At 36.5% G+C, this 24,287-nt stretch overlaps 1 protein-coding gene across 24 annotated transcripts in view; it reads right to left on the minus strand.

Moving 5' to 3' along the window:
• REPS2 (RALBP1 associated Eps domain containing 2) overlaps nt 1-24,287 on the minus strand; it is a 268,261-nt gene that overhangs the window by 42,442 nt on the left and 201,532 nt on the right. For 15 of the 24 annotated variants that reach the window (XM_072614244.1, XM_072614253.1, XM_072614242.1 and 12 more), the window contains 2 exons: nt 13,980-14,041; nt 11,886-11,981 (listed from right to left, as the gene is read on the minus strand). In XM_072614244.1, the coding sequence (XP_072470345.1) occupies nt 11,886-11,981; nt 13,980-14,041 (158 nt within the window). The remainder of the gene's footprint in view (nt 1-11,885; nt 11,982-13,979; nt 14,042-24,287) is intronic. The other 9 variants (XM_072614238.1, XM_072614251.1, XM_072614229.1 and 6 more) reach the window with 1 other exon arrangement.

The raw sequence follows: 24,287 nt of genomic DNA on the forward strand, positions 1-24,287 counted from the left end.
GCAAAGGTAAAGTCCTAGACCAAGGAGAAGTTAGTAATTTAGATGCTCTGAACACACAGACCAATAGTAGCTGAGTCAAACAGAATTCTGCTAAAATTCCCAACCAGACACAAGCTGACAGACCTCAACTTGCCAGGAACTTGCAGAACTGGGACCTCTCCCTGGATTCACAACACTTTAGAGGCCCTGAAAACTTGCAGGTATCCAGTTGGAACTGTGGAAGTAGCAGTTTATACAAGTTTTCCATTTCATCATTTTCTCACAGCACAACAATATTCCATCACATTCATATATCAAAACTTGTTCAGCCCTTCCCCAAATAATGGGCAACCCCTCAGGTTCTAAATCATTGCCACCACAAAAAGAGCTGTTATAAACATTTTTGTAAATATGAATCCATTCCTTCTTTCTTTTGTCTTTTTGTGGAATAGACTTGACATTGCATTGCTAGGTCAAAGAATTTTTATTTATTTATGAGCATATGCTCATAAATTCTTCGGTTGCCTCACTATCAGTTTGATTCATCAGAAAACAGAAGTGGCAAAGAGGTAACATTAAAAAATCATCTAGTCCATTCCCTTCATTTTGTTAAAGTGTTAAACTGAGGTTGAGAGACTAGTTATGGACAGAGGTAGGACTACTCTTCTCAGCAATGAAAGGTTCTAAGACAACTACAAAAACCTCATGATGGAAAATGCTATCCACATCCAGAGCAAGAATTACAGAGTCTTCCTAAAACTATTTCAAAATGTATGCCAGCAGTGGTATGAAACACTTTGCTGCTGCTGCTGCTGTTGTGGTCCTGGTCATTCAGCTGTTTCCAAGTCTTTGTGATCTTGTGGACCATACTGTCCATGGGGTTTTCTTGGCAAAGATAATGGAGTGGTTTGCCATTTTCTTCTCCAGTAGATTAGCACTTATTAAGTGCCTACTGAACTGATGTCATAGTTAACATTATTGTCACTGTAATGATTTTCTGTCACTGGTCTTTTTTATATCATTAAAACCTACTTTTTCCCTTTTCTACTGTTACTTGTCTCAGACTGCAGTCTTCACTTGCCCTCCCCCGCCTTTATTACCTCCTTTCAGAAATCTACGTTTAGCTTCTATTTCTCTTTTTAGCTACTCTTTTGTTCTTGATCTTTTAGCTAGTCTATCCAGTAATAGGCCAACTGTATGGCTCATTTGTTTTGTTTTTAAGACTTAAAAATTCACCTCATACTGTAAGAATGGACTAATGACAGCATACCTAAATTAAGTGTCTTTCATGACCTATGAAAGTGGAATCATGACCAGTGACTTCTTTTAAGAAATCCTTAAGAAATACCTCACAGAACTCTGGAGTTCAAACACAGATTAGCCTAAAGCAGTTATCCACTGGCTCATTTTACTGCTGTCTATAATAACTGAAAGTAATAAAGATGAAAGTAAAACCATTCGAAATCTGCCATTTCTTAGCACTATGCAGACCTGGTGCTCTGATAAGCTATTTGAGTAATCTGAGAGCTCATGATAAAAGTTGAGTAAAAGGCAATAAAATTTGCACAAAATGTCAAAAATGCTCACTTCAAAAATGGCTGTGACCCACACAGGAGCATTAATAGTCTCTACGTAAAACAAAATCAAATTGGTATAACCTACAAGGGAGTACGAATTGGATTTACAAGCATCTGATTTTCATTTAAAGTAGAGTTTTTTATTTTGGCCAGTGGACAATGTAAACCTCACAAAATATTTTATTGAAACCTGTGTTTTCTTTACATGTAAAGAAATGTCTTTAGACATTTAATTGCAGTCACTTAACAAAATGCCAAGAAAGAGTGTGGATACTTTATTTACCATTCAACAAAGATTTTGCTCCTGTGAGTATGTCCACAGGGCAGCTACATGGCTCACAATGCATAGAGAGCCCTGGGCATGGAATAAGGAAGACTCATCTTCATGAGTTCAAATCTGGCCTTAGACACTTACTAGCTGTTGTGACCCTGAGCAAGTCATTTAACCCTATTTCCCTCATCTGTAAAATGAACTGAAGAAAGATATGGTAAACACTCTAGTATCTTTGCTAAGAAAATCTCAAATGGGGTTACAAAGAATCAGACACTACTGAAAAACTATTGAAAAATGAGTCTCTCTTTAAGATAAAATTATACCTAGACAAAGCAAAATAATCTGCCATGATGAAAAGCAAAATCTTTAACCTAATTAATACCCTCCTCCCCTTTTTTAACCAAACTAGAAACAATAAACACGTTGATTACAGTACATTGTACAACAGAATAGCAAACCTTTTTTAAAGAAATGTAGTTCTTATTTTAATCAATAAGTGCACATGAATTTTAAAAAAATTCGTTTTGACAGAAAAGTTGAATTTACATTTGGATGATTAAGAATTAGACTCTTACCACCACAAAAGTCCTCCACTAATGTCTTACCATGTGGTATAGAAGTGATGTTGGTTTCCATAAGGTTTTGCTTAGCTCTGACAGGTTCTACCATGAAGGAAAGGCTCTGAGTATTGTCCTAGTGACAAAATGTGTCTAAGTGATGAATATTCGGCCATCATGACTCATGAAACAAAGAAAAACACAAAATGGCCCTCAGTTTTATGTAGTTTCCTTCTAATTCTACAGTAGATGGTAGCAGAGAGGCAAAAAACTGAAAGAGTAAGAAGGGCAAAGCTTATACTGTCTATAAATAATTTAACTCCAGGCACTCAGCATGCACCATCCTTGTCCATCAACTAACAAAATGGAATATAACTGGAAGAAATTTTTTCATATCAATAGTGACTATTTTGCTAAAAATGAAACCAGAGGACAAAAGGAAGCTTTAACTAAATGAAAGGATGGCAGCTCCCTCCCTAGGTTGTGTCATGATAAAAGGAGATAAACTTTGCAAACCTTCAAGTGCTATAGAAATGCTAGTATTAGCTACGATTCACAGGCACTTGGACACTTGTTAATTGACTGAGAAAAGTATACCGCATTTTGTATATCTAAAAGTATACACCTCAATTTGCTTATATTTATGGCTCCCTTCCAAAATGCTGAACAGAAGATCTGAGGTACTACTATGGTTGATTGGCATTTCAGGAAAAAAAGGAAATTAAGACAAAAAGTCTTTCTTTTCTTCTAACTATTCCATTAGATTTTAAGTTCCTTGAGGACTTTTTTGCCTCTTCTTGTATACTCAGAGCATTGCAGTTTCTGGAACATTTGTCGTTATTCAGTTGTGTCTGACTCTACAAGATTCCATGGACTTTGTCCATGAAATGTTCTTGGCAAAGATACTGGAGTGGTTTGCCATTTCCTTCTCTAGTGTGTCCCCATTTTAACAGAAGAGGAACTGGGGCAAATATGGGGTAAGTGACTTGCCTAGGGATATATAGCTACTAAGTATCTGAGGCTATATCTGAACTCAGATCTTTCTGACTGCAGGTTCAGAGCTTTATCCACCTAGCTGTCCCTATCTGGCACACAGGAAGTACTTAATATTTATTGATTGATCAATTCAATGTTCCTTTTCTATCTCTGCACTGTCCTCTTGCTTGGCATTCAAAATACAGGTGGTTTCCCAAAAGTCTTGGCTCTCTTCTCTTCTTCCCTTATACTCATTACTGGAGCATGTCATTAACTCCTCTGGTTTTGATGCTTCTCGAATCTTCATATCCAACCCTGAGTTTTTTCTTTAGTTCCAGGCCTTTATCTTCAACTGCTTCAGGCCAATCTCTACTTCCAGGGGTGGGGAACCTATAGCCTCAAGGTCACATGTGGCCTTCCAGGTCCTTGGGTGTGACCTTTGGAATGAGTCCAAAATAAATCCTTTTATTAAGGGAATTTGTTCTATGAAGTTTGGGTTCAGTCAAAGAGCCTCACTTGAAGGGCCTCATGTGGCCTCAAGGGCGCAGGTTTCCCAGCCCTGAAACAAAAATCAACACATCCAAAACCACCATTTCCCCCCCAAAACTATGTTATCCCCCTAACTTCCATAGAGCCAATCTCAAAATCTTAGAACCATCTTTAACTCCTCCTACTCTCTTGCTCCCACATCCAATCACTTTGTAAACATGACTGATTCTACCTCAGCAACATTTCTTACATTTGTTAATAGCCTTTCCATTCCCACTGCTGCCAAACTAGTTAATGCCTTCACTGCCAAAATAATCATCCTTCCACATGTACCTGGTCAGCCTTAGGTACAAAACTGACCATGTCACAATTCCAGATACTTCCTATTAACTCTCTGATACAATATACACTGTACCGCTTGGCCTTTAAAGCCCTTCACAACCTGGCCCAACCTATGTTTCCAGACTAATTATGCATCAATTCCTTTCCTGAACTCTATGATCCAGTTGTATTAGTTGTTTTTCTCTCCTTCCATCTCCATGTCTTTGCAGTGGTTGTCACTCACCTTGAGAACGCACCCTTCCTCACCTCTACCTCACAGAATCCCTTGCCATGTTCAAGATTGGTTCAAGCATCATCTTCCACAGGAAGTCTCCCCTAATTCTTCCTTATCACAGGGCCTCCTCTCCATAACTACTCTGTACATAACTACTTTGTATCTATTCTATACGTATTTATTGTGTGTATACAGAGAGAGATCTACATAGATATATATACTTGTCTCTCCTAATAGAAGATAAACTTTTTGAAAGTAGAATGTTCTCATTCTTTTTATTTTATTTTGTTTTTTCTTTCTCATGTTTTCTCCCATTCATTATAATTCTTCTATGAAACATGACTAATGTGAAAATATGTTTAAGGGGGAAAAAAAATAATTTCTGTTGTTTGGCCTTTAAAACCCTTCACCCCAAAGTATGTTTCCAGATTAATTATACATCATCATTTCTTTTAGCATAATAGTATTCCATTACATTCATATATCACACCTTGTTCAGCCATTTCCCATTTGACAAGTTTCCCCTTAATTTCCAGTTCTTAGCCACCACAAACAGAGGTGCTATAAATATTTTTGTACATGTGGGTCCTTTTCCCATTTTTATGATCTCTCTGGAATACAGCCCTAGAAGCAATATTTCTGGGTCAAAGGGCATGCATTCATTCTTTTTATTTTTATTTCTATGCAATCCCAAATAAAACTTGTATTTTATCTGTATTTATTAGCACAGTGCCTGACCCATGCTGGCCATTTGTTGACTGACTGAACGACTGACATCTCTGCTCAGAAATCATCATTGGCTAGCTACTACCAACCAAGGAAAACTTAAGCCCATTTGCCTGGCTGTCAAGTCTCTCCAAATCTAATTTTGCCCTGCCTTTCTAGCATCATTTCACACTTCCTTAAGTCTCTTGACCTTTAGTCTCTCCTCACTTTAATTCATTCTACCACATCACCCTGAATCTTTCCAAAGAACAGAAAAACTTTCAGTGTGCCCCCACTGGCTACTGAAGAAAGCATGGCATTAGATGCCCTCTAGTATATAGCCTCAACCTATATTTCTAATTTTGCCTGTCATTATATTCCTATACATACTCACTCCATATCCTGAATGCATCCTTTATGTTTTTACCTTTGTGCACAGATCCCTACGCCTGAAATGCCCTTCCTCCATCATCTCTACCTGTTAAAACCCTACCTAACAGAACAGACTCAGCACTCTGTAAGTGGTCTGACCAGCAAAGAGTACAGAGAAGCTGGGACCCCTCATTCCCTTTTCTGGGCCAGGACTAGGGCAGGCAGGTAGCACAGTAGTTGGAGTATTGCACCGAGAGTCAAATCCTGCCTCAGGCAGTCACTCGCTATGTGACCCTGGGTGAGTTTCACTTCACCTTTCTCAGCTTCAATTTCTTCATCTGTAAAAATGGGAATAATATAGCACCTGCCTAAAAGGGATTATTGTGAGGATCAACTTAGATATCATAATGTAAACTATTCTGAAAACTTTGAAGTGCTATGTAAATGTCAGTGATGATGATATTTCTCTGACAACTGACCAGTATAAACCATGATACCCATTTTAATGTTACTTTTTACAAATGCACCTATGTTTAATGTCTGAAAATTCTACCCTCTGTGGCCCATGAGTATTTTGTGATAGCACAGAAAAGGCTTAAAATGTCTGCCAGCTACTACTGTACAAATATTTCCAAACCTTGCCTGAGCTATACAAATACCTTTCTTAGGCCCAAACTTCTGCTAATGCAGGTTATCACATCACCCTGCTGGCTTATGTGCAATTACAGCTAATGAAAAGTCTTTCAGATCTTTTTCACATGAATTTTTGTCTAGCTGTATCTCTAATCCTCTTACTGAGCCTACTGATATCTTTAACCTAAAGTAAAATTTATACTTATTCAATTTCAGCTTGTTAGATTTCTCCCATTTTCCAGCCTTTCAAAACTCTGTTTGGATTCTGAATTAATCACTTAATGGATTAGCAATCCTTCCCAGATACGTATCATTTTCAAATATAACCTATGTCTTCAACCAAGTCACTAAACCCCAGAGAGTGCCTTCCAGGTTAATTTCAATCTATTAATCAACATTTTTAGGGGGTGAGGGGAATCTAGTTACTCAACCAGTTACAAATTTACCTATCATTCAGCCCACATTTCTAGGTCTTATCCAAAGGGATATCTTAAGAGACTGGAGAATGCTTTACTGAAGTTCAGCAAAGATACACTATCTCCACAGCATTTCCCCAATCTACCCAGTTAATAAATCTTCATTAAAAAAAAAAAAAAGACAAATAAGATTAACTTGGCAAGATTTGTTTTCTTTTTTTCTCCTGACATAGTTAAATAATTCTTAATAAGTCCTTGATCTATTTTCCAGGTCACTTGTGAGATCTTTCACATTTTTTTCTATTTTTTCAGTCTTTTTATGTTATTTTATTATTTCTTTATGTCTTGTGAAGTCATTAGCTTTCACTTAACTGATTCTAATTTTTTAAGGAGTTACTTTCTTCTGTGAGGTTTTGTACCTCTCGCTATTTGGCCTGATTTTGAAAGAGTTATTTCCTTCATTATTTCTTTGTGTTTCTTTTACCAAGATGTTAATAATTATCTTCTCATAATTTTTTTGCATTACCCTCATTTCTTTTTCCAATTTTTTCTCTACCACTTTTATTTTATTTTTAAAATCTTCTTTTGCTCTTTTAAAAAAAATTATCTTCCTTTAGTTCTTCTAGAAATTCTTGCTGGGCTTGTGTCCAAATTGTATTTTTTTTTTTTTGAGGCTTTGTTTGTAGCTGTTTTCACACTGTTGTCTTATTGTGATTTTATGTAATGAGTTTCATGTCAGCACGGCAGTTTTTATGCTTAGGTTCTTTTTATTGTTTGTTCATTTTCCAAACCTATTTCTTAAATTGGGCTCTGCTCACCTCTGAGGAGAGGTGATTGTTTTTTGTATCACACTTTTTTGTATTGCTGTTTTCTCAGCCAGGGTGCTTTAAATTTTCAGAGTTTCCAGAGTGGTATGATGCTAGGTGAAGTCTGTTAACTGCCTTCCTGGTCTGCACTCTGTTCCCTATCCAGATAGGGCCCCTGCTCCCTTGAGACCTTGACCATAACCATTCCTCTTTACCCTGGTACTGGGCAATGGAATTGCCAAATGGCACTCAATCCTGAACCCAGTGCTAACCCAAGGGTCTACCTGGAATCTCTTTCTGACCAGGTGTCCAGTCTCCATACCAACCCTGGCCAAGTACTGCCACCACCACCACTAATGCCACTGCTGGGATGCCCATAGCCTACAGCACTTTTGCAAGGCCTTGCTGCAAACCAGCTCCCACCCCAGTGTCTACAAACATCTTTCTGTCCTTCTAAACTGCCCTGGGTTGGAAAAATGTTTCAGTGTGACTTTGTGTTGGCTATCTCACTTAGAATTCAGTATGAGGCACTTTTTAAAGTTTTATTTAGAGGGGTGGGTTGGTAGAGTTCAGCAAAATTGTTAACTTCACTCTCCCATCTTACTTTCTCCCCCCTTTTTCTTTCCTTTTGAGCCTGTGTCTTATTATCTTGCCCAGACTGGAAGTTACAGTAGTTTTTCGTGGATCTTAATGTAAGGCAGTTCACTTATCCTGAAGGAGCTTAAGAAACTTCTGTTCTCATAGGTATCATACTGGTGCAGGCACTGGATTGGTTCAGCTCAGAAATTCTAATCTCAAGCGATACATCAGCCTCAATCTTCCCGGTAGCAGGAATTACAAGCAAAATTCACCATCCTGTCAAGACTTGTTCTTGAAGAACTCATACTGGCTCCCAGTATCACTATTTCCTTTTCTAAGTTCTTACAAACTATTTGTCTCCCGTTACTGTGTAATTCCATTCTTGTGAAATCCATACACATATATCATTTGACAACTGTTCTAACCATCTGCCTTAAAAACTGAAGCTCATCAATTTACTTTCTAGAAGCAACACATAGAGTAAAAGATTTGGAGTCAGGAAGACTCAAGTTCAAATCTGCCCTGAGAGATTTAACTGTATAACCTTGGGCAAGTCACTTTACCTCTATCTGCCTCAGTTTCCTCAACTATAAAATGGAAATAATAGCACTAATTCTCAGGGTTATTGTGAGGATCAAATGAGATAAAATGAGTAAAATCACTTTGCAAACTTCAAAGTGCTATGTAAATTCTAGCTAATATGATTATTAGATAAGATAGACTACAGAAAGTTTTCCAGTAGAGTAAGGCTAGTGTTTATTTTTTTTCACTTGGGTTCTTTGTTATCCTCCTTCCAGTTTGAAAGCAGATCTGTTTCTACTAAATTTATTCATACTTTTCAAACCAAGGGCTCCCCCTCTGGTAACTTAATCCAGATGTCAACTATAGCTGTGCTTGTACATTTAGGATTCAGTAAAATTCTATTTTATACTGAAAACCTATACATTTTATCTCACTTAATAGTTCGTTTTTACTTTGTGTGGAAGAAAATAGGTAATATAAGCATATCCAGATATTTGTAGAACATGCAAGTACACATGCATATGATAATAACAGCTAGCATTTTACACAGCACTCCAGGATTTGCAGTGTTGTATATGTTATCTCATTTGATCATATCCTATATGGATATATAAATATGAATAGATACATCTGAAAACCCACATACGCATTCCTGTATCATGCATACACAAATCTCTGAATGTTCATTTTGCTGCTTGGCCAAAACCTTAAAGTTCTACATCTTCTAAGTGATGCATTTACTTAGAATACCTAAGTTGTGCTCATTCTGCATAATACCAGAGATGAAGAACCAAGAAAATGAAATCCACAGTTGATCTGAAAACTGATATTTTCACCACTTGTGTCAGCTTCTTTTCCCCATCCCCAAACCTTTTCTGTGAGCTGCAGAAGGAAAAGAAAAAAAGAAGGGAAAAAACCTGATGGCTTTAATTTCACCTGGTTTTCTTTTTTTTCTAACAAGGTCTACTTTCTAATGTAGACATGACAGTTCATATTTCTCTATAATAAATAGCTCCACATCAATTTTCAAAAAAAAAAAAAGAAAGAAAGATGTCTAAGACTTGATTAATTGGCCATTTATGTCAAGGAGTACTTCATGTGTAAAAATTCCAGAGCAAAAGAAGAATCTGTGTAATCCTCTGGATTTCTTTAAAATGAGACTGGACTGTTAAACAGCGAGTGGTCCTGAAGTGGCAAGCTGGAAGAAGGAAAAGGAAAGGGCTTCGATGATCCACCAACTGTATAATCAGCTTCTAAGAAGCAAATTCCAGTGGAAACTTCAAAGATATCTTGTAGCTAAACTTTCTCATTTTTAACTCTTTCAAGGGAAATGACTAGATTTTAACAGCTTTGCTAGTCCCTTCCTTCTGAGATGACCTGCTATTACACTGTGTATGTCTTGTACTTATTTCCATGTTATTTACCACATTCTGCTGTCTCCTCCACTAGAATGGGAGCTCTCTGAAGACATGCTTTTGCCTGTCTTTGTATCTCCAGTACTTAGCACAGTTCTGGCATATGTGTACTTGTTGAACAACCAATTTAGAAAAGACAAATAATTTAACTACAGCCTTAGTGAAATTAGGTGATGAAAATAGTGGATTACATTTACATAACGCTTCATAATTACGTTAGTTTACTTTTTTATAATGCAGCCCAAGGGTCGCACTTAAGGGAGGCTACAGATTATGGGTCTCAATATCTTTAGGAATGAAGCAGAATGAACCAGCCTCTATAGGAGCCCTAAGGGAGGATCGCTGCAGATATTTGAGGATCTCTTCCAAAAGGCAATGTTATAAAATGATATCATCTTTTTCCGCACATGACTGACTAAAGCATCAAAACTAATTTCGTAGTACTAGATTTACATGGTACATAATACATAGTACTAGATTACATAATACATTACATAGTAATTTCTTCCTCAAGGAAACTGTGGGACAAGAAAGTGTTAGAGAACCCCATTGACTCAGGCATGCCACCACTAGTCTCATGTATCACGTATACCAGAGGAAAAGGATCCTTAAGTACAAAAATATTTATAGCACCTCTTTTTGTGGTGGCAAAGAACTGGAAGTTAAGAGGTGCTCATCAACTGAGGAATGGCTGAGCTAGTTGTGGTAAATGAACATAATGCAACACTATTGTGCCCTAAGAAATGCCAAAAGGCTTTAGAGAAATCTAAGATCTGTACAAACTGACAGAGATTCAGAGTGAAGTGAGCAGAATCGGGAAAACAATGTATACAACAAAAGCACCATTGTAAAGACAACTTCAAGAGAGCCATACAAACTCTGATCAATGCAATGACCAACTATGATTGGAAAGGACTGAGGATGAAATGGTTACCTACCTTCTAAAGAGTAGGTTCATTGTAGAAGAGGACCAAAATGACATCACTATCTTGGAGTCAAGGTACAGTATGTCAGACTGTGGCTGATCAGATCAATATAAACTCAGAAGACTCTACCACATTTCAGGCACAAATAGTCCTGAACATTTGCGGTGGAGATTCTCTAAATTTGCACATCTCCTGTGTCTTCTGAGCTAAAGCAATTCTGCTTTGCTTATAGAGCACAGAGCCTTCTTTAATGTAGGCATGCTATGCTTTGCCAACATCTCCTATGTCATGTAATTGATTCCAAAGTTCAAACCCACCTACCTTCTAAAAAAGATATGATGCACTCACAGTACAGAACCAGACACACACATATAACACACAACATGGGGAAATTGAGGGGATGCCCAACAACTGGGGAATGGCTGAACAAACTGTAGTATATGAATGTAATGGAATAGTATTGTTCCATAAGAAATGATCAATCGGTAGACTTCAGAAAAACCTGGCAAGACTTATATGAACTGATGCTGAATGAAGTGAGCAAAACCAGTAAAACATTGTACACAGTAAGAGCAACACTGGGCAGTGACCATCTTTGATAAACTTAGCTCTTTCAGCAACACAATGATCTAAGACAATTCCAAAAGACTCATGACAGAAAGAGAAAGAACTATGGAGTTTGAATGCAGACAATGCAAACTATTTTTCCTTTTTTTGTTTCTCATGGTTTTTCCCTTTGGTTCTAATTCTTCTTTACAACTTGACTAATATGGAAATATGTTTAATATGATTGTACACGTATGGCCTAAACCAGATTGCATGCCATCTTGGGGAGAGGAAGGGGAAGGAGGGGGAGAAAATTTAAAACTCAAAATCTTATAAAAGTAAATGCTGAAAACTAAAATAAATATTTTAATAAATAAATAACACAGGAATTTGTTTTACTTTATATTTGCTGGGAAAAATTTTTTTGTTTTTCATTTGCGGGGAGAAAGGAAAAAGACAAAATAAACTGTTATTCATTGAAAATAATTTTTTTAAGAAAAGGCACAGGAGGAGATGGAAGAATGGCCTAGGATATCTACATTTGTCTTTGTTACCTACCTGCTCTGGAAGTCTGAAATCACCATAACCTGGTAGCTGGCCTGGAGGTTTGGGCTGGCTGATAGAGTCACTGCTTGTGTTATGGTGTAAAACCTGCTAGACAAACAAGAAAACTCATGAAGATCTTTCCTTCCGGCTACACAAACAAGGGTAACAATTTCTACCTCAATACAGTGGTGGAAGGCTCAAGTCAAGTGATCCAAGACTTCAGACAGCAGCAGCAGAATTCAGAACAAGGGAAAGAGTATATATAAAAAAGTGAGGATCATCATGAATGCCTTTTTTAGAAACCAGTTTTCTCTGTGTGCCATCATGTTCGTAGAGCACATTAGCTACTAGTTTCCAGGTTTGGATTCTAGACAGCAGTCACTGAAAAAAAATGGCATATGAGAATGACTCTGAACTCTGTGATTTCATCTGGTTTAGACTGACAAAATCTCAATTTCTTATAAGGATAACATTGGAATTGAGATCTTAGGATGTAAGATTTTGAGTTGAAAGGGTCCGGAGAGACCAATGCCCCTCATTTTACAGAGGAAGAAACTGAGGCCAAGAGAGGTTAAGTGACTTTTTCTCATGGTCAAATAGCTAGTAAATGTCCAAGGTCAAATTTGAACTCTGATCTTCTTGACTACAACTCCCATGTTCTTTCCATTATACCATGTTGTCCCTCCTCAGTTTTCAATTAGTAGCCCAGATCCTTGCCTAACAATGATGGCAAAGCCTTTAAAACTAGAGGTAAAAAAAAAAATGGTTCTGGAGCAGCTCAAATGTGAAGTGCCAAACCCGGGGGCTGCTCACACCAAGACTAAAATGTAATTGGGAAACATTTAACAAAATAAATAAAAACACAATAAAACACAGACACCATGAATTTATGATTTTCTAAGTCAAGATGAAGGACAAGGATTTCATTTCTACTTGAGTTTGGCACCACTGGCCTAAAAGATAAATATAGCACTTAGACACATAATAGACACTCAATATGATTGAGTGAAGACCAGTGAAAGCCATTAGGTAGGTATGTTAAGACAGTAATTTAAAGGATTTCTGCCTTGTCCTTGAGTCAGGGAAGACAGACCTTGAACTAGTCTTTCCAGCTATCTTATTATCCTGCAATTGGAAACAAATACTTTACTAAGGGGAGAGATGGGTTAGCATTAGGTAACTAAGCTGGTCATGAAATTGTTCACCTTAATCTGAAGTCAACTATTTGTCCCATGTAAATTAACACCTTAGAACTATGGAACGTCACAAGGCAGAAATCTAGACCCTTCCTGGTGAAAGATTCCCTAATGTTTACCACAAAACACTCACTGAGAGATGAAAACTGAAATATTTCAGTGATAGAACTGAGAATAAGACATAAGGAAGGGCATTCTTGCAGAGGAGACTAAAATAACTGTCACCCCTATAAGTTAATGTGGAATAAAACAATTATAGAAACTGTCTTGTTAACATCTCTCATCAGCAGACTTGATAAAAGGGAGGCCCCATAACATACTCTCTAAATTTATTGCACTCTAACTTCTAATCAACAGGGGAGTGATGATTTGATGAGGAAGCATAGAAATGCATGTCAATGAGATAGACAATTCGCATACAAAACAGCTTTCCCTTCTCTGCTGCCTTGGCATTTTGTTCTTAGGAGGACTACACAATACAAAGTTAGTGTCACACTTATGACCACTTGATTTCAGCCAATTAGCTTCATCCCTGCTGCCTAGTCATAAGTGGAAAGATTTAGAGACAATCTGATCCTGTTCTTCAATGGAACAGCCTAGTCCTTACAGGTACATCATACCTCCCCAACCTGCCACCACCCCCATCCCTTTGGGCTATAACTGCAGCAATTCTGCTAGAAAGCAAACTTGTATAGCCAGAGATCTGTCCAAAGTCATTGGTTGGGTGGTCTATTGAGTAACTCATCTTTTAAGTACAATCAAAGTCTAATTTTTTTGCAAACTATATGACTTGTCATCCACATAAAAATCTGCCCAATTCATTTGTCTAAGTCAAACAATTGTGTGCATAAAGCTGTTAGCAATATTAAACATTCATGTCAAAATTACTGGGATCAAATTTGGTTCTTACCTGGGACACAAAAGGTCTGGGGGGAAGAGCCGGTGGTGGAGGTAACAGTCCTGGTTTAGCAGCTGAAAAAACAAACCACAATATATTATTATAATTTCTTTTAAAGGGTGAAGAACTCTTGTCTATAACCAGGAATATCTGAAATGTTTAAAATATATAATGTAAATGCTTATCTTTTTTAAAATAAAATAAATACCTAGTATACATTACTTCTAACCATTTCCCCCCATTTTATTCTGACATCCAAATCTAAGTATTTATCGAAGCAACTATTTTTTAAGGGCTTAGTGTAAGCAGGAGTAGAATGGCATACCATGACAATGGAATAAAACATTTCAGGAAGTGAGCTATCATTTAGGGGTTTATCACTTACTTTAGGATAACACAGCTCCCTTGCTTTTCTGCCTTTTTCTTGTTTTTTTGGCCATTGAATTGTAAATAAACACAGGGAATAAACCAAGAAAAATAAAAGGAGTGGGACTCAAACAAGTCAGCTTTTATTCAGTCACTTCAGTCCAGTCTGATGCTTCCTGACCTCATTTGGGTTATGTTGGGGTTTTTTGGCATAGATGCTGGAATGGTTTACCATTTCCTTCTTCAGTTCATTTTATAAATGAGGAAGTATGGTAAACAGGGTTAAGTGACTTGCTGAGGGTCACACAGCTAGGCAGTGACAAAGACCAGACTTTAACTCACGAAGATGAGTCTTCCTGACTCTGGATCTGGCACTCTACCCACTGTGCAACCTAGCTGCCATTCTATAATATAATATAATCCTTGATATATAGAGTTCTGGGAAACTGATTTGAGGGTGGGGAAAGGAGAGTTAAGACTTGCTAAAATGATATTTTATGAAGAAGCTTTACACAGCAGATTGAAAATTAGACTTAGAGTTGAAAGGACCTTAGTTTGAATACTGCCTCTGACCCTTAACCTGTGTGATCCTAGGGCGGTCACTCTGTTTTGGTTTCTTCATCTGTAAAATGAAGATAATAATAGTGCTTAGGTCATAGGGCTGTTGTAAGGATCAAATGAAATAGGTATGTAAAGCATTTTGCTTAAAGTGATGTATAAATGTTAGCTCTATCATCATTGTTATATTTGGTGGGTTACTTATAGATTTCAATTTTCTTTGTTAGACCTGATACCTATCAATATGGATAAGTTGCTGAAGTAGTTTTATATTAAACACACACACGCACCCCACATGTGTGTGTATGTGTGCATATGATAAAATCTGATTCCAAATGAAAGCAGCTTTTAGAAAAAAACTGAGTCATTAGCATGTCTATTTTTTAAAGTTATATGACATACTTAAATAAACTTCAACTAAGTCAAGAATAATCTCTTACCTGTCACTAAATAATTGAGAAAGGATTTATCTACTAGATAAATCTGATATGTGAAAACTCAGTGGAATAATATAAAAATCAATTTAGTGTTACACAAAGTCTATTTTTATATTGACAAGGTAAATCATCTTACTTGCAAAAAAGAGTAATATGAAATTTTCTATTCAGATGTAGGAGATTCATAAAATAAAAAATATATTTGGTAACATATATATGATCACCAGTGTCCTAATAGAAACTAGTGGCATTTTTCCTAAATTTTTGCAGATATTTCTCTAAACTGAGTCAGAATAGCTCAAGAGAAGGCAGGGGTAGGGGGAGAAGTGTGCTCTCTTAATGTAACTGAGAGTAATGTAATGCACTCTTTCATTCCAAGATTGTGAACTGAGATGGTAACAAACACATGACCCATCCATTATTTCTCTCAATCTGTCTCTCATTAAATCCATGAAACATTTCATAAGGTCAAACTCCAGGGTATTAAGACTCTGTACAGGCATTTGTAATGAAGAATCCTAAGTTTAAAAGCACTTATCAGGTGGGATTGATGAAAATCACTTGGAATTACCCTTGAAGGGCCCCCTATCAAATACAGACTTCTGAAGCCCCAATCAACACTGTTGGATATTTCCCAAACCAATGCTTATTCCTTTGGAAAAGTAAAAAAAAAATTATACTTGAGTAATTTACAAATTATAACAAAATTTTATTCACAAAGAAATGCTAAACAAGTGAGAACATCACATATTTTCATTTTCTCTATAACTCATCAAACTTTAAAAAATATAATATTGTAGTCATTTCAGTGGTAAAGACATCCAGACTTAACAAAGACTGTGTGTCTTCACTGTTAAAAATCTACTCCCTAATCAAAAAACACAACAACCATCAAGAACTGAAACACACCTACACACACACACATATACATACAACGGAGCAACTATTTTTAAGATAGTTAAAATATTCAGTACATCTAAAAGTAACTAAACACTGCTCTGAAGATGTAATAGACAAAATGAAAAAAAAATCACAACATTTCTTTCTAGATTGACAACAGAAATTCTATCTATCATCTCTCACTGTGCTCTCTTCTCTTCTCTGATATGGCCACCACCATTCAGGAACAAGCCCTCATCCTTTCACACCTGAACTATTTCAGTAGCCTGTAGGTTATCACTCTGCCTTGACTCTCCTCCAATCTAGTCCATTTTCCTCTTAGCTGCCAAAGAGTTCTCCCTGAAGCATAGTTCTGACCATGTCACCTCCCTATTCAATAAACTCCAGTGGATTTGAACATTTATTGGGAAGTCAAAAACAGGCTAAATTTGAAAAACTGAACTTGGAGTCACATGACCTAGGTTAAACTTCTGACTGACAATTACTACCTGTGTTACCTTGGAAAATCATTTAAATTCTCTGGGTTTCAGTTTCTTCACTGTAAAATGAGGCTCTGGAGTCAAATACCTCTAAGGCACTTCTGGCTCTAGATTTCTGATCCTATTATCCTGTGTACTTATTCTTATTCTCATTCTCTCGCCCTCTTCTCTGTTTCTCTGCCTCTGTCTGTTCTCTCTTCTTCTTTCTCTCTCTCAACTTGCAAAGTGATTCTCACCAATAAGAAATTGACTGCTGAAATAAAAAGGATGGGAACCTTCACAGTCACATGACCCCACTCTTAACTTCAAATTTCTGGCCAAGCAAAGTTTTGCATAGTTTTACATGCACCCTATATTTTGAGAGAAAATATTTCAAAGACTTTGGAGAATGAACAAGTAGTATCCTATGGACTAAAATTCTACAAGGGAAATCATTCCAGGTCACGGCTTTCACTCTAAAGAATGAAATTCTGAATACACAAAGAGAAACAATTCTGATGACGAAAAAAAGGTGGAGAATTGTCTAAATAGATCTATGGGGATATACATGTAAATCACTAATTCAGATTTTTAAAAGACGCATATAGAAGATCAAATCTACAGTGAGGATAAATATAAAAGCATAGCAAGATCCTGTAAGAATAGTGTCAGAAACATCACGACTGAGAGTGTAATCCTTGTGGGAAAGGAATTGCTTTGTGCCTTTATTTTATAGCACCTACCACTGTACCTGACACAAAGTGGGCATTTAATAAGTGTTTGCTGATTACTGGTGAAGAGGTCCACTGTATTCTGCCCTAGTTTAGAGTGTTCATATTTTTAGAAAAATAATGACAAACTAGACCTGGGGCAAGGCAACTAGGATGTTGAAGGACCTCAAGATGTTGCCATAAAAATATTGGGTAAAGCAACTGTTTAACCAGCAAAAGGAATCATCTTTAAGAATATGTAGGACTATTAAATGGAAGAAGAAACAGACACATTCTGCTTGGCTCCAAAAAAAGGTAGGGCCAGGAACAGTGGGAGGAAACTACAGAGGGGCTGGTTTGGGCTTGATGTAAGGAAAAACTTCTTAAACATCAATAAAAGTAGAAGGAGCTACCTTGGCAGAGAGTCAACTTCCCATTATTAAGTACTTTCCAGCCAAGAATGGACAGTCATTTGCTGGGGATGCTGTCAAGAAAATTCTTGTTCAACTAATTCATTATTGGTGGAGCTGTGAACTGACTCAACCATTCTGGAGAGCAATTTGGAACTATGCCCAAAGGGCTATAAAAATGTGCAGACCCTTTGACCCAGCAATATTGCTTCTAGGGCTATATCCCAAAGAAATCATAAAAATGGGAGAAGGACCCACATGTCCAAAAATATTTATAGTAGCTCTTTTTGTGGTGGCCAAGAACTGGAAATCAAGGGAATGCCCATCAACTGGGGAATGGCTGAACAACTTGTGGTATATGAATGTAATGGAATTAGTATTGTGCTATAAGAAATGATGAACAGTCAGACTTCAGAAAAACCTGGAAAGACTTATATAAACTGATGTTGAGTGAAATGAACAGAACCAGGAGAACATTATACACAGTAACAGCAACAGTGTGGGAGGACTATTTTTGACAGACTTAGCCCTTCAAAGCAATGCAAGGACCAAAGGCCTCTTGATGCAAAATGCTATCCACATCCAAAGAACTATGGAATTGGAACACAGAATGAGGCAGACTATTTTCTCTTGTGTTATGTTTTATTTTGGTTTTTCTCATGGTTTCTCTTATTTGTCTTAATTTTCTATGCAATTCACCAATGTGAAAATGTGTTTAATAAGAATGTATGTGTAGAACCCATATGAGATTGCATGCCATCTCGGAGAAGGAGGGGAAGAAAATTTAAAGTTTATGGAAGTGATTGCTGAAAACTGAAAACAAATAAATTAATTTAAAAAAGAAAAGAAAATTCTGGTTCAGATATGGAATCCCCTTCAATCCTGAGATTTGGATTTATTTTCAACCAACAATTCTTTAGTACCTTTCTTTGTATTTCTAGGGCTTACAACAGTGTTTGACACATCACATGGGGCTTAATAAATGCTAGTTAGCTGACTACCTACTATTTGCAAAGCAATGAGGTAGACACAGTGTCCTTCCTTGGAGGCATCTAAGTGGTACAGTGAATAAAACACTGGACCTAGAATCTAGAAGACCTGAGTTCAAATTTGTCCTCAGACATAAGATGCATGACCCTGGGCAAGTCACTTAACCACTGCTTGCCTCAGTTTCCTCAACTGTGAAATGAGGATAATAATAACAACTGCCTCCAAGAGTTATTATGAGAATCAAATGAGATAATATTTGTAAAGTGTTTAGCACATAGTAAGCACTATTTAAATGCTTATTTTCCTCTCCTCTCCTAGTCCCTCAATATATGTTCACTTCTTAAACCAAGAACTATGTTATTTGATCCCCATGTTTCAGGGGTTTATAATCCAGGACTACCATGCATGAACAGGTAAGTTAACGGTAAAAGGTAGTCAATATATGTTCAATTTCATTCAATAAACACTTATTAAACACCTATTAGGTGCCAGGCATTTTGCTAAATGATAAAATGTCAAATAAGGGATACAGGTAATAAATTAGTACTAAAGATCATCTTTGTTTGGGGTGGTCAAGAAAGGCCTGGAGGTAGTGAAGGAAGTAGGATTTAAGCTTGACTTTGAAGACTGAATAAGATTTATGTTGGAAGAAAGGAATATAGGTTTTCCAAGCAAGGAGAAGAGTATGAAACAAAGCTGGAAGTGAAAGGTATATTTAGGGGACTGTGAATAAACCAATTAGAACAGGGTCAAATAAAGTACAAATTCCTCTTTTCAGTATTTAAAGCCCTTCACAACCTGGCCCCAAAACTACCTTTCCAGTCTCATTATACATTACTCCCCCCTTTGCTCTTTTGCTCAGCTAAAATGGTCTTCATGTTATTATTCACCTACGCATTAAATGATTAGATTTATAATCTCAATCCCTAGCACACTGCCTGGCACATGCTAGGAATTTAATAAATACTTGTTGATGGACTGATGAATGAAGGACAATTATATTTTATTGAATGAGTCAACATATAGGCTGATTAAGTTATATGGGGCAGAGGGGGATACAGTGAGCATGTCTATAGTACAGGCCATGTCTTCCCATAATAGAAATTTTCATTCTCTTCATCCCTACTTCCCAGAATCTCTAGTTTCCTCCAAAGCTCAGCTCAAATGCCATCTCATACATGAGAAATATCCCAGTCCTCTCAGTTGCTAGCATGTCGTTCTCCCTGTCCTTCCCCATTTTGTATAGTCTCATATACACTTATATTGCTTCCCCAATCAAATGTTAACTCCTTGGGGCAGAAATTATTTCTTTTATGTCTATATAATCCCATCACCTAGCATACTGCCTGGCATAAACTAGGTATTTTATAAATGTTTGTTAATGAACTGAAGAGTGAAGGATTCATTGTAAATGCTAATCAAGCTGTATGAGCAAATTTAGAAGGATCATCGGCATAAAGGAACCCAGACTTTCTTCTGTAGGCCACCAGAAGTCATTCAAAATCTTCAATCAGACAATCACTATTTTATCTTTACTCTGTCTAAGATATTGCACTGAGTACTGAGCAGGATGAAAAGAAGTATAAGACAAAACTCTGGTCCTTAAGGAACTTGGACAAAGTTGTGGGATAAAAGAAAGCTGTAAGTTCAAATCTCACAAGGTCTTGTTTCCTTGTAGTTATCCCATTTTAGCTCATTCTAGAACAGGTATCTGAATAGATGGTGCCTTTTCCCCTAATCCTAGAGAGAAGTTCATTTTCAGGCCATCCTAAATGATGACCAGAATGGGTTTGGGGGAAAAGGCAAGATTCATACTCTCTTGGAGAGGCATTGAAAAACTGGATCTGACCTGACCTCTCAGTTCATTCCTAAGAGAATGTTGGGAATCTGATTCAGTTTAAGTTTCATTCAAAATATCAATTCAGATGTCCCAAACCCTGAGAACCTCTGTGATCTTTTAACAGTAACCACTTTAAAATAAAAGAGTCTACATATTTTGGCATCTGTCAATTCTGGCTAATACAATTCTATTTTTTAATCCTCCAGTTACTCTAATAAGCATCATGGTGAAGTTACTTTACATCTTGAAGTTCTGTTTAAATCTGTTTTTAAAATTCATGTTCTAGTAAACCTGATCTTTTAACTCTGTTGTGAAATCAAGTAAACTTTATATATGATTGTGTGTGTGGATGTGTGCAGCTACTAAAACTAGCTGCAAAAAGGGTGAAGAGCTAAAGAAGGGAAGGGAAAAAATATTCCTCTCTAATTGGAGGTCACACTAATTTATGTAATGTTATATGACATATCTGTAAATCTCTTTTCTGGCTTCTCATCAGCCATGTGGAAAGAAAAATGAAGAGCTACGATGACAAAGATGCTAAAACTTGTGAGGAATTATCTTACCTGCTTTTGGGGGGAAAGGAGAGTGAGCAGAACTATTCCCTAAGATCAAGTCCTCATGGATGGAGCTGAAAGGAACACTAAAAATGCTTCATGCTAATGTGGTCATAGGAAAACTAGAGTCAATTTATATACATTCTATAGATCAACAGGCAGTTTCATGAATGCCCACTCAGAAATATTAATGTTGTGCCAAATTCTCATCTGTTTTATAAAGTGTACTTCAACACTCCTATCACTGTGGGGAAGGGAAAGGGTGACCTCTTTTACTTGGACAATATTTTAAAGTATGATTTTTTAACATAAGCAGTGATGCGCTGGAGTCAGCTTGAAAAGGCTCGAAATGTCTATTAAAATTTCAGCATGAGCATTTACAATTCAGAAATCAGCAACTACTACAAATCAGGGATTGACTTATTGTTTTGTTGATTGCTTAGACTTCATGAGATGGAGAAATGTTAATAATACAGATTAAACTTTAAAAGGCATCTTGTATACTTTTTTCCCCCAGAGAGACAGTTGTTAAAAATTTACCATCACACCACTAAATACAAGACACATTTTAATGGCAAAAGTCAATGAACTAGTTTTTTTATTTAAGCACCTTCTTTGTGTCAGGCACCAGGGTAATAGTCAGGAAACTTGGCTCTGCTTGGACCTCTGCAAGTCACTTAACATCTCTGGGCTTCAGCTGTTTCATTTTAAAAGGGAAGGATTAAGCTAGATGATTTCTCAAGTGATATTTTATGACTCAATGGTCTACAGCCAAGAGTATATATTCCCAATGAGGATTTTTACTTCAAGACAAATGGTTTAAGGTAAGAGAAACGCTCAACTAAGCCTATGAGGAAAAACGAGGTTAGATTTAAGAGATGTACAATAATTAAGGATCAATACCAAACTGTGTTTAGGCATTTATTATTACTGTTTTTAAAAATATTGCTCTGATTGTGTATTTTTTTAAGTGCTTAGTAATACTGGTGAAGATTAGCTGTTTTTAACCAAAAAAAAGTTCTATTTTGGAGTGGGTTTTTTTAAAATAGAATTGAGTGGAACAGTATTCATTTCTTTCTTTATTTCAATTATCCAGTGGTTTTGGGGAGCCATTTTGATCCCCAACATCTTAATTGAGGTATACTTTTCACTTCGTTGCATCATGTCTTAGTAAAGGCTTATTAAGCTAGTCTTAACAGTTCAAATCAGTAAACATCACAGGCTCAATATAATACATACATGTGAGAATGAGTGTACACACACACACACACATAAACATATACACTCACACACAAAACATAAAACATAGTAAAGTTCTAAGTCATTTCAAGTTGTTCATAAGAGATTTAAGTGCATGGTATGAATTTCATTCTCCCGTATTTTATGTGACAAACATTCAAACACTGAATTAAGGTAGAAATAACAACAGATTACTTTTCCATATTTATTTGGCAAAATTCAGATCTACTGAATCTTCAATGTACTACATGAAGGAAGGAGAGGTTATCATATATGGGTCAGATCTAGTAATGCCTCAAGGTAGACTACCTATAAAAAAAATTCAACAATATTTTGTTGTCCCTTTTCCCATGTTGTCCCATCACCAGCATCTCAAAATTACTTACTACTCTGAAAAATAATACTGGTAAGAATTTTCCCCTAACAGGAAACAATGGCAAAATACTAAGACAAAGAAAAATGAAATCCAGTCCATTCAACATAGGATGGTATTCCCTAACCCAGGAACTTCATACCAAAACCTAAGAACATTCATAATCCTCTATTGAGAAACTTCTAGCTCATCATGCCACTGGGATTTTCTACATTTTATTTTATCCATCATACTCATATACAAAATAAGTGATTGACCACTGTACAATCAAAGCAATGTTGAAAAACATTGTTGTCAAATACAGTCTGTGGTTTCTGGGAAGCTTCAATATGTTGACTATGTATATGGTAATATAATACTAATGCAAAATGCTACTTTCTTGGGTTTGGGGAAGGGCAATACATGGGAAGAATATGAGGTGGTGGGACATTAGGGTTGTAACTCACACTTTAAAAATCCTCATTTAAAAAAAGACAACCATGTTTGAATATCTTATTTTTTCTAACCACTTGTAAAAACAATTTTAACACTCATTTTTTAAAATTTTGAGTTCCAAATTCTCTCCCTCTCCTCCACCCTCATTGAGAAGGCAAGCAATTTGATATAGGCAACCATATTTGTAAAGCAAGGATTGTCAACTGACTCTGTCTGTTCCTGAGATCTAACAATTAGCATAGCAGAGTCATATTCTGGCACTACTTTTTCAAATCATAAATGTTTATAAAGACAATCAGGATATTCAACTGGAAAAGGAAAACACTCAAAACCCTGAAAATCAGATTAAAATTTATGTGCTAATTCCAGTACTTAATCATACATTCAGGAAGTCCTTATGATACTTCCCACTATGTGGGACAGCTATCTAAGTTAAACAAATCTTCTATAATCTCAGATTTGTCAATTACTACAGGGTTACAGCAACAAATTATATATCAAGCTCCTAAAATCTCCTTTTCTCGTCATTTAAACTGAAACTCTCTAACATTTTTATCCACTTGCCTCACTGAACTAAGAATTTTCCAGTCCAAACAGCAAATATTTCTCATCAATGTTAGTTAATAACTATAGATACAACTGTGATAATAGAAATTATTCTACTAATTTCTCTCATGTTTTTAATAAAGCCATACCTTAACCAGCTTAAATAAAAACGTACTCTAACCCACCATTAAAAAAACAAACATGCCCACTTGGCAAGAGAATACTTTAAGGAATGAAACTGATATTCGACAATAGCTCTGGTTAGGTAAGGAATGACTTTTACATACAGAAAAGATCTCTTGCCATCTGAGAGTGAAGAATGTTAAAAATGGAGACGGGAAGGATCCAAGCACAAAATTTTAAAAAAAGGTTTCAACAGACTCACACGTGTTGTTCCTAGAGTCCACCAGGCTAAGTATCAAGTGGCAAGTAAATCATACACAAAACTTCAAGTATTCTTCCAGGTCTGTGACCTTAACGTCCTACTATAAAGATCATTAGTGG

This window comes from Notamacropus eugenii, chromosome 5, assembly GCF_028372415.1.
Source record: "Notamacropus eugenii isolate mMacEug1 chromosome 5, mMacEug1.pri_v2, whole genome shotgun sequence".
NCBI lineage: Eukaryota > Metazoa > Chordata > Mammalia > Diprotodontia > Macropodidae > Notamacropus > Notamacropus eugenii.